Source organism: Brachionichthys hirsutus, chromosome 21 (assembly GCF_040956055.1).
Source record: "Brachionichthys hirsutus isolate HB-005 chromosome 21, CSIRO-AGI_Bhir_v1, whole genome shotgun sequence".
Classification (NCBI taxonomy): Eukaryota; Metazoa; Chordata; class Actinopteri; order Lophiiformes; family Brachionichthyidae; genus Brachionichthys; species Brachionichthys hirsutus.
In genome coordinates, this window is record NC_090917.1 from 3,121,861 (window position 1) to 3,135,975 (window position 14,115).

Consider the following 14,115-nt stretch of genomic DNA (forward strand, 5'->3'; position numbering starts at 1 on the left):
GCAGTGGCAGAAGCACTGCTGATTCTGATTCATGAGTAAAAGTAATGTTTCTTTATCAGTTACGCTATTTTAATGTTATATGTCATTAATATGGAGTCCTTTTAAAGAAATTATCAATTTTTTTATATGGGAAAAGTTCAAAGTAGCTCAAAGTGCAGTTATGTCAAAGTTAGACCTTACTGCATTACTTGTATGAATACTGTGTATTTGTCCTCGGAGCAGTTAATGAAGAGGGAAGTGTGGCAGTGTTGCTAACAGGAAGTGTTGTTAGTGATGCACCATTGGATGAGTGGCGTTTGGGTCATGAAATTAGTGTTCAATATACCCTGGAGGGTTTTATTCAATCATAAATAATTTACTTTTGTACCCGTAAAAAGAAGCATTAATTGTTTTAAACACTTTACATCCTACTTTAGGATTATCCTCAGCTCAGTTGCAGATCCTGGTGACCTCGCTGCCTTTTTATAGCTGAGTCAGTTTTATGTGACACAAACAGCATTATTACACGGTAACTCATCGGGCCGCTCCGGGATGCGTCCGAGGGCTTCAGGGCTGTCTTTATGTGGAAGTGCGAGTGTTTTGACCCCCCCCAGTTTTTGCTGTCGACATGGAGAGTGTCAAGGAAGAGAGACTCCGACAGCTGCTCGCCCTCAGTGGAAAGCATGCACGGATTCGCTGCGTGCCGAATCTCTCCGTGCTATTTATACCCACCTTTGCCCGGCTCTCTGCTGGCATCTTTCTATTTTATGCCCCGGCCACAGCCAATTCCACCACATTAAAATGACACTTTTAAATGAGCTGTTTATGCTGTAGATCATCTGATTATTATTTTTATATTTTTATATATAAGCCTATCGTTTGGCCGGAATTCACAGATACAGATTCGAGTTTTTTGATGGTGAGAGGAGGCTGGAGAACCCCCCCCCCCCCCCCCCCCCCGAGAGGGACAATGCATCACCTACAGGTCAACCCTTGCATCACATTGGCTTGTGGGCCTCTGAGGTGATGCTCACAGGAGCGATCGGGGTTAATGACGCCGCATGGGGGCCAAAGTCGAGACACCAAGGTCAACTTGTGACTCAATGCGTTAACCTCCCCTCAGGAAGACGATGGTGGAAGAAGTATCCTTAATGGTCGCAGCCACCGCTGCGGCCCACGCAAAATGTGTTTTTCATGTTTTTAAACTACTTTGTTCGTCTTCTTTTCCAGTGATCGCAACACAGATGCACGCGAACGGTGACAGAGACATGGCCATGCCCCCCAACGCGCCGTTCGTCGTAGTCGCCGGAGGAGCTGCGCTCTCATTTCGTGACAGAGAGGATTCCGACCAGGGATGCGAGGAGGAGGAGGAGGAGGAGGAGGAGGACGAGAGGGGCTTGCTGAATCGGGCGATGCAACGCGGCACCGCCAAACACGTGATCGCAGAGGGGAGCGAAGTGTCCGCGGAGGACCTACGAGTCTCCGTAGTGGCACAGGCAGAGAGTAAGCGCGTATTTGCAGGTCATATACGATATCGAGTTGCATGTGGGCTGTTAACACGCTCACATCTGTCCGTGCCAGGAGAGGATTTCCAGGAGTTCAGTCCCACCAACACGCAGTGCCCTTACTCCAGCTCTCAGCTGCTGAGGATGCACAGGTACCTCAGGATATTTATTCCAGTCTTCCTATTCTGCCATCTTGTGTTGCAAGCGGCTTCATGGGAAGGCGCCGCGTGCGTTGTGTCGTCTAATTTGCAGGTCTTTCACCAAAGAAACTGCGTTAATGAGTGACACAGAGGAGGAGGAGACGGATAAGGCGACAAAACTCCCTCACTGCCACCTCCAGAGGAAACATCGCTGGAAAATTGGAAGACAGGGCTCAGAGGGAGGGGAGGAGCCTCCAATCATCCAGGGCCTCTGGGTGCAGGAGATTGATTGGCTGAAATCAGCAGAAAGAGAGATGAGCTCATCTGTTGAGATCATACCGCCTCCTCCTCAGTTTACCGACTCGGTGTCGCACGCCCGCCGACAAGGAGGCCCGCGGCGCTCCTTGTACGACGGCTGCCGCTGTGCAGATGCGTGCGAGTGTGTTGAAGACGCACCACAATTCAAGCACCAACATGGCGGATCAGAATGCACAATGGACAGCACGGATGACAGGGGAGGCTCAGACTCCGATTGCGGCCTGGAATGGGACTCTGAATCCGTTTGCACACAGGAAAGTGAATCCGACTCATCCTGCTGTGTAGAAGACGACACACAAGCACGAGATAATTTGGGAATTGAAACCAGAATATCAGATTTGACCTTTGACCTGATGCGCGTGTCTGGCTTTGACGACTCCCCGTCTCACGGTGACCGGGATTCTGAACCGGAAGGCCGTTGGCGAAGCCTGCTAGGAATCTCGGACTCCACCTATGCCCTAAATACCGCGAACGTGTCCCAGTGTGCCGGTGGCCTTTCTGACCCGAGCGATGCTGAAAAGGTTTTCGGGATTCTCAGAGGGAGCGTAACGCAGATGCCGAAGCCTCCCGCTCCACCCTTCTTCAGAGATTTGATAAAAGAGTGGAGGATTGGCAAATCTCCCAATGAAGGACTCCTGTTTCATCATGTAAGACGTTTGCATCCAGTATATACGTATATATGCACTGTGTTCTTATTGGTTCTGCAGAGAACTGCAGGTTCCACCCAACAGAAAATGAGAATGATTCAGTTATTTGTGAAGGAGCACTCCAGAAATCTGCTATTACACACGATCAAAAATAAACTGAGGCAGCAGAGGCTTCTATTTCTAATAAGGACCCTTAAATTCCAATAACTAATATCATCAAATGAATGCAGAGTTTAGGGAAAACCGAAAAGGGGCATTCAGTCGATGTTTTGATGAAATACAGTATACTGTATTCGATTGGGAATATTTTACGAGCTTTTATTTTATTACAAAATCTGTAATGCTATCAGTTTTTATCCAGAGCAGAATTACTGTTTAAACTTGTAAAGCAATCAGATTCATTTATTCACGGATCACAAATCTAGAAAGTTTCCAAATCATTCTATGGAAAGTGTCCGGTTGCACGGAAACACCAGTGAGCACTGAGTGGGATGTATTTACAGTTCACAACTGCATGCTTTCCATCTTGACTGTTGTCCCCCCCCCCCCCCCCAGAAACTTCAGCCCAGCTGTTCTCACTACAGGGAGGGAGAGGAGTACAGCATTCTTCATCACATCCAGAACGGCTCATACGGTGATGTCGTTTGCGTTCGGGACGAAATGACTGGATTCGAATGCGCTGCCAAGAAGGTGAGGCAGGAAATAGTGAGTCATTTTTATAAAAAAAAAAAGAAATCCACACATGCACCTCTCTGAGCTTTTTAAACACCTCGACGCTGTGAATGAATTTTAAGCTCTTGAAATGCGGCTGCTTCCAGATTCCCATGAGTCACTTCAGCAGCGAGGAGGTGAGCACGTGGAGCGCGCTCAAATCTCCTCGTGTTGTCCAACTCTTTGGGGTTGTGAGGGAGGGACTCAACGTTGTGCTCTTTATGGACCTGAAGCCAGGTAAACGTTCTTCAGCAACAACAGCAACAATGCTGATATGATGCAGTGCACCTGAAAGTGTGTTGCCGTGGAAACGCAAGGTTGAAATAGTCACTTCAATGCAATAAAGATTTTGTTTCAAACCTCTTCAGCGTGTTTGGCCCAGCTTCTGAAGGAAGCCGCTGTACCTGAGGATTTGGCCCTGCACTACCTCCATCAGTCGCTGGGGGCACTAGAACACCTGCACCATAGAAATGTCCTTCACCTGGATGTCAAAGGTATATTTGTGGTTGTTGACAAGCATGACTGCTCTGTGTTTATCTCAGTTTATTTGCTTTCTTGTTTGCTGTCAAGTAGAAAGTTATGAAACCTTTTCCAAACCGAAACTGCATTTATTTGACGGTTATTTTTTTGGCAATCCTGCTTAGGAAGGCGTCTCCCCCCCCCCCATTTGGGCCTTTCTATCACCCTCGCTGCCAGCAGGTTCACTCGACCGACACATATCCCTTCATGCTGTCTCATCATATCAGGCGTGAAGTCCACATGCTTTAATTCTGAAAGATAGAAGCTTGCTTTGCAAAGAAGGCCGAAGTGGGCTTTGGTCATCTGAGTTCCTCTGAGTTCCTCTGAGTTCCTCTGCGTTTCACTAACAGCCTCCTGATTTCTCATTGCGACTGCCTTGCGATGAGCGCCAAAGGAAGCCGAGCCGTCTCGCTCAGTCCTGTGTGTTTGCTTTCATTCCAGTGGACAATGTGCTGCTGTCTGAGGACTGCAGAGACACATTCCTCTGTGACTTTGGTCTCTCGGAAACATTAGTCGGAAATGGACGGAGCACCAAGGCATTCAGGGGTGAGTCTAAAATGACAACGTCTAAAGGTGAACGCTTTGACATAATAATACAGGAACTCAATCTGCTGGTCATTTTTATCTCCGCCGAGCCGGGGATGATGTCATCGCCGCGGCGTTGGCTTGTTTACAGACAGATCTTAAAATTCAGGAAATGTTGGGAATGTTATCAGGAACAGATTACGATTTTGGTGATGATCCAGAAGATATCCTGATTTATGGATCCCTTTGAAATTGCAGTCAATGGATCTTTAAAAAAAAAATCTCGATCTCGGTTGTTTATTGACAGATGTTTATGGGATTCGACACATGTAGGGTGGGGCTGTCTATCTCTCCACTGAATTTCATCTGGATCAGATCCAGATTGAGGTCAGGAAAACCCCATTTGAGGCTTCAGAAATCAGTTCAAAACACAAATATATTTTTCTGGATTAAAGGAACTGCCTTCCCCGGCACAGAGACCCACATGGCCCCCGAGGTGGCCGGAGGAGATCGGCGCGGTACCAAGGCCGATGTGTGGAGCAGCTGTTGCATGCTGCTGCACATGCTCAACGGCTATCACCCGTGGATACGCTATTACTCCCACCCGCTGTGTCTCCAGGTGAGTCTGCTTGATCCTTCTCACCCAGATGTGGAGGGAGATGAATCACAGCGATCAAGTCTCGACCTTTTCTTGTCATTTTATTTGTCAGATAGTCAATGAGCCGCCGCCTCTTTGGGAAGTGCCGTCCAACTGTAACAATTTCACGGCCAAAGTGTTCAGAGCGGGACTCAAGAAAGACCCGGAGAGACGAGCGTCGGCACAAGAGCTCAGGAGGAAAACCACAAAGGCTCTGCGAGCAGGTGGGTGGGCTACCTATTCGATAGCGTAGTAGATACTTCAAAGTACTGAAACATGTTGGATTTTTGACTTGCTCCACAGTTGGAGGTCTAAATCCACGGTCTCTCAAAAAGGCTTGTGAGACGCTGCGTCAAGGCAAGAGCTGGAATGAAGACGCCTCCTGCTCTTCGTCGCCTGTTCTCCCCCCAACCAAACCATCCGCTGCCCATCCAGCACCAACAATGTCCTGGGTCAGCCCCTGGAGAACCACAGCAATCGGTGAGGACTGCAGTGACTGGCGGGATGGCGACTCGGACCAGGCCTCGGAAGGGGGGACAGACTCCTGGACAAGAGGATGGGAGTCTCCAAAAGCGCTGCAGGAGGATTATGCTTCAGACGGACAAGACTGGAAGCCCTGGTCTGACTCAGACATCGACATATACATGGGGGAGGAGGAATATATTCAGGAAAAGCGTCGGAAAACCGACAGGGACTATGAAGGGGATATGGAAGAGGAAGGCGATGATGAGGAAGAGGAAGAGGAGTTGGATTGTTTTGACTATCGCCATGTTCTCAGAGGCGTTTTCCCTCTGCTGCAAAAAGGCCAAATGACAAAAGAAAATTCATGGAGATCAGAAGCAGAGCTGGAATTCCTCAGAGACGGTGAGTCAGCCGGTGAAACGCGCTCTCCGCCCAACTCTTGAGTGTCCTGTTCTTTCATCAGCTGCTGCTCGCCAGCAGAAACGGTTGCTGTGGCTACGTGCAGATGAGCGTGCTCTGACTTTTGCTACAGTACAACAATTTTTTTTTCAAATATTTTGTTAAGGTTCTTTTCAGATTTAGTCTTTAAATGGGAGCTGCCCTGACAATAAGTCTCGCAGGGATGACTTTGTGAACGCAGTTGCATGAAATCATTTCCCTCGGAAGGGAAAAAAAACCCAATTAATTAGTTTTTAGCGCTATGGAGAACAAAACGCTAACGTGTTCTGACCCGCTAGATCTCCCCATTGGCACCACATTCCAAACCCCATCCCCCGAACCTCGAGATGACCCTCCATCTTGTTTCAGCTGCTCCGACACGTCACAGATCGATGCCTCAGAAAAGGTCCATACATCTACATGCACATGCGTGGACTTACTCTTGCAATAAATCAAACTCCTGACAATAAAATATTTTTTAAATCCTCTTGCTATTTAAGGACTCTGAACATTCGTCGGACGATCTGAGCTCCGGAGTGTTTTCCTCCTGCAACAGCCAGACAGACGGACACTTGGTGTCAGGAGATCAGCCGTCCTCCAACTGCTTTGATGGTGAGACGACAGGCCTGTAGAAACAGGTAGACGCTGGTTTACTTCTTTTTTTTTTTTTAATGACCGCAGGTGTTGACATCTGGGTTGAGAACGTGCAGGGCGAGTGTCTGAGGATTCGTGAACGTCGACAGGTCAAAGTGGGCCACGTTGCTATAGGGATCAGCGATCAGGTAAGAGACAGCCGATTGAATGGTTGGACACACACACACACGCAACTGCAGGCTGCAAACACAAGAGTTTTGGTGCAAATATCATTACTTCAAGAAATATAAATATGTGTTTTTCTACATAACTTCATTCCAATCGAAGCTGATCCAATCCCAAAAAAATGTTTTAGACAACATTGCCATCTTTTCAATACTTGATGCTACAGATACATTTCAAGCGATTTTGCAGCCTCCCAACCAAAATGAATGATCTCATCTGCCATTCAGATCACAGGGAGAGCTTTTACGTTGGAGACCCTTGACAGGAAGACGGTCTCCTTTGAACAGCAGATCAGAGAGTCTTGCCTGTGGCTCCGCTGCGTTCCTGCTCCTGATCGATGCCAGCGCTGGAGGTGGAGAGTCAGAGACGGCAAGCTGGAACTCCGAGAATAAGACACGTTTGATACTCTTTCGTGTTTGCGCCGACTTAAACATTGATTGTTCTACTGACCGTGCACACGTGTAATTGTGCCACTGCTGCTGATGGAACTGATGCGATTTAAAGTTGATTTTTATATTTGTAAATATGATTTCTCTATGCCAGCTATTATTTTCAATCTCGCCGTATGTGGAAACGTGTCCTTATATTTGTTCTGACTGTGATCTTGAAACTCGAGCTTGTCTTGTTGCTTATTTAAGCTGCTTTAATACGAGTGCAGGTGCTTCAAACAACAAATGACTGTTATAACATAATATGAATGAAGACTTTAATACTTGAATGTTACTAACCTTTTATATCTAGATAATAAATGACTTCTCGGGTGAACAAGACGCTCTCCTCCGATTGTTAATTGCCTCCTTCATCCACCTTCTGCCCCCCCCAGAGGGTGTAGTTGGGAAGAGGGCAACCGTATTGCAAGCATCAATCTGCATCATTTGACAACATTCATTTTCATGCAACGTAGCCATACTTTGTTGTTGGACATTGTTACACGTGCCATTTTCTTTGGGATGTGACATTATCTATATTTAAGAGGCAGCATTATCTTTCATGATACTGACAAACACTTCTTTAAGATTGAATCAGCAGCAACTGGACTTCTGTTTTTTGGGGAAAGATTAACAGCCGATTCCAATTCACCCTTTGATGATTACCAGGATCAGTGATGAGTATGAATCTGCACAAAGCGCGTAAAACTCTGCCCTGGCACAAAATAGTTGTTTTTCAAGATATGTTTGCAGAGAAGCAAACTGACGCTCCAAACAAAGAGGTGATTACGGAAATCATTTGGTTTTAAAGTTCCACTTCAACCGCCTGGTTTCAGATGCAGCTCCAGCTCCCAGTCAGTGATTCATTTCATTCTAATTGTTTACATGTCGAATGTGGTTGAAAGTCAGGCCTCTGCTTCCATTTCACAACTGGGGAAGTAATTTAAACAAACAGAACACGTCACCATTAGTCGTCATCAGTTTGTTGGTGAGAAACAAACCCAGTATTTGTAATAGATTTCCAAATGATACCTGCTGTACTTGATTAAATTGGGACTATGGTGACAACAAGGCATCTATCATAAAAGGAAAACGAATCCAACCAATCGTCGATTGTCGGTGAAACTTGAATAAATTCGTGTGCGGTTCACTTCCGCGACATTTTGTGTAACGTGCACACAAGGGTCTGATGACGCTGTGATTGGACAGCATAATAAAAAAGGCGGGCTATTAGTTACACAAGTACGATTGTGATTGGACCAGATTTGATAGTGGGAAGTCAGTACGCCGGTGCCTCCCTGGTTGCGCAAGACGCCATTTTGGATTGACAGTGAAAGATAACGGCAACCTCGAGAAGCTGTCTTTCTAAAAAGGTAATAATCAAGTCGGACAGTTTTGACCTAAAATTATTAATCGTCTGAACCGACTGTCGCTCTGTAGTGAAGACTGGTATTTTTAAGCGTTTAAAATGGCGTCATGATGCTCGCCCTGTATTGTGACGCGGCATTTAGCAGTGTCCGCGTTGGCTGGTTCATGGAATCGGTTCACAGTTACGGACGGATCAGCCGTCATTGTGGATGTAGCAGAGTGCCAACTTAAATTGTGCCGACGGTTCAGACATCGCTTTAGTGTAATATGTGCTGATCGTCTGTTGCCGTGTGCTAGACATGCCCGTTCGAATCTTAGCTTTCACGTAATGCTGTACCCTTGTTAGCATCGAGCTAACTAGCTGAAGCATCCGCCCTTAGACGAAGCTATCGGTTTCGATTGCTAGTGATAGTAAACGCCTATTCGTTCATATGAGACGATCGGATTCACCACCGACTACACGTTTGTAGACTTACTACCCGAATGTACGCGATGTTCAATATGCGGTGGCCTCTTGCTTTGGTCGATGGTTGTTTAAGATAGCGAGCTACCGTAGTGTGACGGCTAACACCGCTAATGTATAGGGCTAGAGTGTGTCAGCTGGAGCAGGCCTTTATTAGCTTGTGCTTTTACACTTCATCCGGGTTAACAAAACGACGTTAGCTGCTTCTGAATACACTATTATCGCTACAATCTGCTAGTATACAAAAAAAAAAAGACCGTGAAATTAAATATTTCAGGGGAATTTCGGGTGTTAATATTTGACTTTCTCGGTTAAGTTTGAATTGGTAGCGTTTGAGCTTTAGCATTTAGCATTATTGCCTGTGTTGCGTTCAAGGCCCCTACCGAATCACGAATTGTTCTTTTACCCACGTATAGTTAGTTCATGGTGATCCGTACAATATTTTAGCGCCGCGGAACAGGTTCGCTTCGAGGCACATTTCCGTAACTCTTTCTCTTCACGTTGACAGCATTGTCGCCATGGGGAATATGTTTATGAACTTATTCAAGGGCCTCTTTGGCAAAAAGGAGATGAGGATTCTAATGGTTGGGCTCGACGCTGCTGGAAAAACCACCATTCTATATAAACTAAAGCTTGGAGAAATAGTGACTACCATTCCCACCATTGGTATGTATGCTTATGTACTGCTCAATATTTGTGTCGAATTTACAATACGGGGATTTGGGTACAGTTTGAAAGTCAGTAAAAATGCTCAATGCGTTTTGAGTTATTTAATGAAATGAGGGGGGGAAAAAGTCCATAATGATAAATCGTCAGACTTTTCTACATGGAAAACAATCTGAAATGAATATATATGACATGAAATCAGACCGTAAGCTCTTAATAGTTTTATTCAGAATGAAAATCTAGTGTGTCTTAAACACTGACACTGAAATAGGCAGAAAGGATTGGATTCCTAATCGTGGAATGCCATAATGGATTGTTGGATATTGAGCCGTCGGCCCGGCAGGTTGTAGTTTTTTGCGTATTGAAGTCCACGTTTCTCCTCTTTCCGGCAGGTTTTAATGTTGAAACTGTAGAGTACAAGAACATCAGCTTCACCGTGTGGGATGTGGGCGGTCAGGACAAAATCCGGCCACTGTGGCGCCACTACTTCCAGAACACTCAAGGTGAGGCGGATTTGAACCGAACCGGCACCAGTGTCGGTGAACAGCACTGCCTATAGGCGTCCTAGTGATGACGTAGAAGTGAGTCCATCCAGTGACTCATCAACGATTGTTCATTTTTTCCCAAACGCTCCTATAGAGCTTCCTTAAATGGAATTTATTTTCTGAAGCATCTCCGGAGCATTTTCCAAACTTGGATTTAACCCTGAAGTCACACAGGCTTAAGAGATGCACCATTCAAAGCAAACATCTGCTTGTAGTGTGATATTCTGTTTAATGCTAAGTCATTAGTTGGCATTAATTCATTTTTCAATGAACTGACTCACAAATTTTCACTTGAGACAGAAGGAAATGCTTTGAAATCGGAAGACGCCATTTCTGTTTACCTGTACATTTGGATTCTTGAAAATGAAGGCGTGCTGTCGTGGTTTTTCCACCTGTCATAACAGCGATCCTTTGTTTGTGTGTGTGTGTGTGTGTGTGTGTGTGTGTGCGTGCGCGCGCGCAGGGCTCATTTTTGTGGTGGACAGCAACGACAGGGAGAGGGTGAACGAGGCGAGGGAGGAGTTGACCAGAATGCTCTCTGAGGATGAACTCCGAGACGCCGTGCTGCTCGTTTTCGCAAATAAGCAGGTGCGGTCGCGTCGTTCTTCAGAGTGCTCGAGGGCCTGGAATCCCTTCGTTTCGTAACCAGTCAGCTTCTTGTGCTCCTCCCAGGATCTCCCCAACGCCATGAACGCAGCAGAGATCACAGACAAGCTGGGCTTGCACGCCCTCCGCCAGCGCAGCTGGTACATCCAGGCCACCTGTGCCACCAGCGGGGACGGCCTGTACGAGGGCCTGGACTGGCTCTCCAACCAGCTGAAGAACCAGAAATGATCCATTCCACCAGTTTTGCTTTCTTTTTTGTTTATTTGTTTTTGTTTTTTTCTGTTTCAACATGGCGGCAGCACCGGATTCAGGCCCCCCTCTCCTCTGACCCCCCCCCCCCCCCCCCCCCGGCTCTTTTCTTTCAAGAACTTCCTTCATTCCCATCCTCCTGCTTTCTCCTTTCGTCAGTACTCTTGGGGCGCTAGCCTGTGCTGCGCGTGCGTGTGTGTGTGTGTGTGTGTGTGTGTGTGTGTGCGCGTGTACCTTGTGTTCAGCGAGTGTGTGGATGTGAAGGCGTCTCTGTGTATGCTGGCTGGGATTGGGAGTAACCCCGGCGTGCCTTTTACACACCTGTGGAATCAGCAGTCTGGTTTTCAAGCCCCCTTTCTCCATCCACCAAACTCAGCCTCTGCCCCACTCAGCCTACCCCCCCCCCCCCCAACTTCAAGTCTTGCACGGCCCCTCCCCTTTCCTCCACCCTTACTCTCCAGAGGAAGCGTGGTTTTCATACAGCAAAGAAAGAGCAAGGGTGCAAGCCCCCCCCCCCCTTTTTCCTCTAGTATATATATATCTCTATGTTAACTATAAATGTTCAACCGATGTAGACTGAATGCTTAAAATGTTCATTTGAACCCCTTTTGATTTTTGAAACCTCAAACGCACCAGAGAGCGAGCGATTCAGTAAATTGCATCTTAACCTGTATCAGGTCAAAGCAAATCAAAAAATGGAAGTTTAAAAAGAGAGAGAGAAGGGGAGAGAGAAACGAATCGCCAACCCTCGATTATTATTCTGGTGTCCTTCTAAAATCATGCCGTTTGACTTATTTTGGAATAGCTCGATTAGTTACCCCCCCCCCCCCATCAAGTGAGCCCCTGAAGCACAAGGCAAGCCAACAGAATCTGGAATTCAAAATAGAATAATTAGGATCTGCGAGTTTCATGTAATTCTCGCCCCCCCCCCCCTTTTTTTTTTTTATAGCTAGTGTTTAATTCCTCGGATTTAATTGGATGTTCTAGACGTCCCACGGTGTAATTAATCGCCCTTAAAGTGTTCCTATGTTCCGTAGGTCAAAAACAAGGTGTTGCAAAATTTCATAAACCTCTGCCAGTAAACTCATACTGATCTCCTGATACCTTCACAATTAAGAGATGTTACATCTTTTCTTTTTTTCTTTTTTGTCTGTAACTAGTATTGGCGTTTCTATTTCTACTGTTACTGCTGAACCAAATGCATTTGAGCAGTACGACATCCTGTGTACGAAGGTGGTGCGTCCTCGGGGGGCCTGAACTGCATGGTGATGCTGACTGAGGAGGGTTTTCCTTTTCATTTCTCACTGACGGTTCCCAGTTTTATTCTGATATCTGAAAGCGACCCGCTATCTCATTGTCCTGGTCGGAATGAAGGATCGGCGTCACACGCGATGAAAGCTGTTAGACTGAGAAGGTCCCAGACGTGAAGAAAGGCAGCCTAGCATGTTTAGAGCACGGCATACCGAAGACCGGCACAACACACACCCGCTGTCAGCGAGCTGAAAGGACTTGGTGGGAGAACTGTAATTGGGGAACGGGTGCACAGTTACCTGGTCGTCGGGCTGGGGGGGGGGGGGGCGGGGGGGTAAACTGGCACTTCTGTCAAGAATGATTGTAAATCTGTGTTTCTGTGGGGATTTCCTGAACACTTAAATAAACATGATTTGATCCAATCGTCTGAGAATTTGTGCCAAACTTCTCCTTTTTTCCCCTCGCTTTTTTTTTTTTTTTTTTTTTATCTACAAAGTGTCAGTTTTGAACATCAGAAATTGAAAAGTTGTAAGAGTAAAAGATGTGTAATGCATAAATGATCACTAATTTCCAATTCTAATTTGCGTTAATCATTCAATCGGATCGATTTTGTGTCGAGGGCCAGTTACCAGAGCCTTTGTTGCTGTGATTTTACTCGGGGGCACCTTTGCCCCTCAGGCTTCTCTAACTATTCTATTGTTAGAAAATGTATTGCACAAGCGTATTGATTGCAACAGCAGCAACTCCCCGGTGCTGACGTCATGGAAACGCTTGTTGGTCTTAAAGATTATTATAGTTGTCTGGGATAACAATCTACTTAAAGAGGAAAAACTGGTTTTGTATTTGCGCATTTGCAAAACTAGCCATTTGATTAATCTCTGCAGAAAATGCATCCGAAATGTTTCTTCACCAACTGACTTTGTGAAAGTCACCGCAGCGAAGGATCTTTGCGTTTGGATTTTTGCTTCTGTGCAAAATGCATTGTTACCAAAGTTAAATTATTAGTTGAACTTTGTTCGGGTCAAAGTCAGGAATAACGAGTTGTCACCTGCCTTGCTCTTGTTCGTCAGTATTTGACCACTAGGGGGAGCCATGTTCACGTTGTTCAAATTATATATATTAGTCAAAGCAAAACGACGCTTAAAAATAAATTGTAGCTCTTCTAAAACAAGATTATAATTGCGTCATAGCTCTTTTTTTAATTAAAGAAGTGGGATTTGGGAAATAGGGAACGGAATTTGTCATTGACGGCAAATATGCACAAAATAAAAGCAAATAAGGGTTTGACTTTTTTGTCCTTAATTGTTCAAAGGACAGTTTGATGGGTTTTTTAAATAGCAAAGGAAATGACTTATGATACAACTAAGAAATTAGATCATCTTTATTCCTTATTAAAAAGAACAGCTTCCTAGGTGGATTTAATTAATCAGTCGCCTAGAAATATGGGTTACTTTCAATTTTATTATTACTTTAATTGCATTTACACAACATGGAGGGAAATGTTCTCATTCCACTGTGCATTATTTAATCTGATAGTTTTAGTTACATTGTATAAATCTTCTCATCGCATTTGAACTCCTAAAAGAGAGCTAAAGTTCAGCTTCGCACTTTTAAAATTGCTTGAGTTAACCAGGAAGGTAATTTAGATGCGCTTCATCCAGGAAGGAGGGGGCGTGTTTACGGCGCGCACCTGATGGACAGACTCCGCCCCCACCGTTCACTCCAGCCTATGTATTTGTGACCTTAGTGCCGCTGCCTGCTGCTCGGTTTACCTTACGTAAGGGAAACATAAAGTTGAGCATTGCACGTGGGTTTAACACGACGTGTAACGGGCGGAAT

General features: G+C 45.7%; 1 protein-coding gene and 1 long non-coding RNA gene across 2 annotated transcripts; both read left to right on the top strand.

The window, feature by feature from the left end:
* The first annotated feature begins 6,267 nt into the window (after positions 1-6,267).
* On the top strand, positions 6,268-7,457 carry LOC137910290 (uncharacterized). Its single transcript, XR_011106041.1, has 3 exons — positions 6,268-6,493; positions 6,563-6,663; positions 6,928-7,457. It is a non-coding gene; the product is annotated as an uncharacterized lncRNA (long non-coding RNA).
* Positions 7,458-8,384: 927 nt separating this feature from the next.
* Positions 8,385-12,661, top strand: arf2b (ADP-ribosylation factor 2b). The gene is made up of 5 exons (XM_068754221.1): positions 8,385-8,501; positions 9,468-9,625; positions 10,018-10,128; positions 10,634-10,758; positions 10,843-12,661. Exons 2-5 carry the CDS (start codon positions 9,478-9,480, stop codon positions 11,002-11,004), a joined length of 546 nt encoding a protein of 181 aa, XP_068610322.1. The 5' UTR covers positions 8,385-8,501; positions 9,468-9,477; the 3' UTR covers positions 11,005-12,661.
* The last annotated feature ends 1,454 nt before the right edge of the window (positions 12,662-14,115 follow it).

What these genes read in the sequence shown, in the direction of transcription:
- arf2b (XM_068754221.1), top strand. Translation starts at nt 9,478, where the DNA reads ATGGGGAATATGTTTATGAACTTATTCAAGGGCCTCTTTGGCAAAAAG. An exon ending in CTACTTCCAGAACACTCAAG is followed by an intron (nt 10,129 to 10,633) that starts GTGAGGCGGATT and finishes GCGCGCGCGCAG; the next exon opens with GGCTCATTTTTGTGGTGGAC. An exon ending in TCGTTTTCGCAAATAAGCAG is followed by an intron (nt 10,759 to 10,842) that starts GTGCGGTCGCGT and finishes TGCTCCTCCCAG; the next exon opens with GATCTCCCCAACGCCATGAA.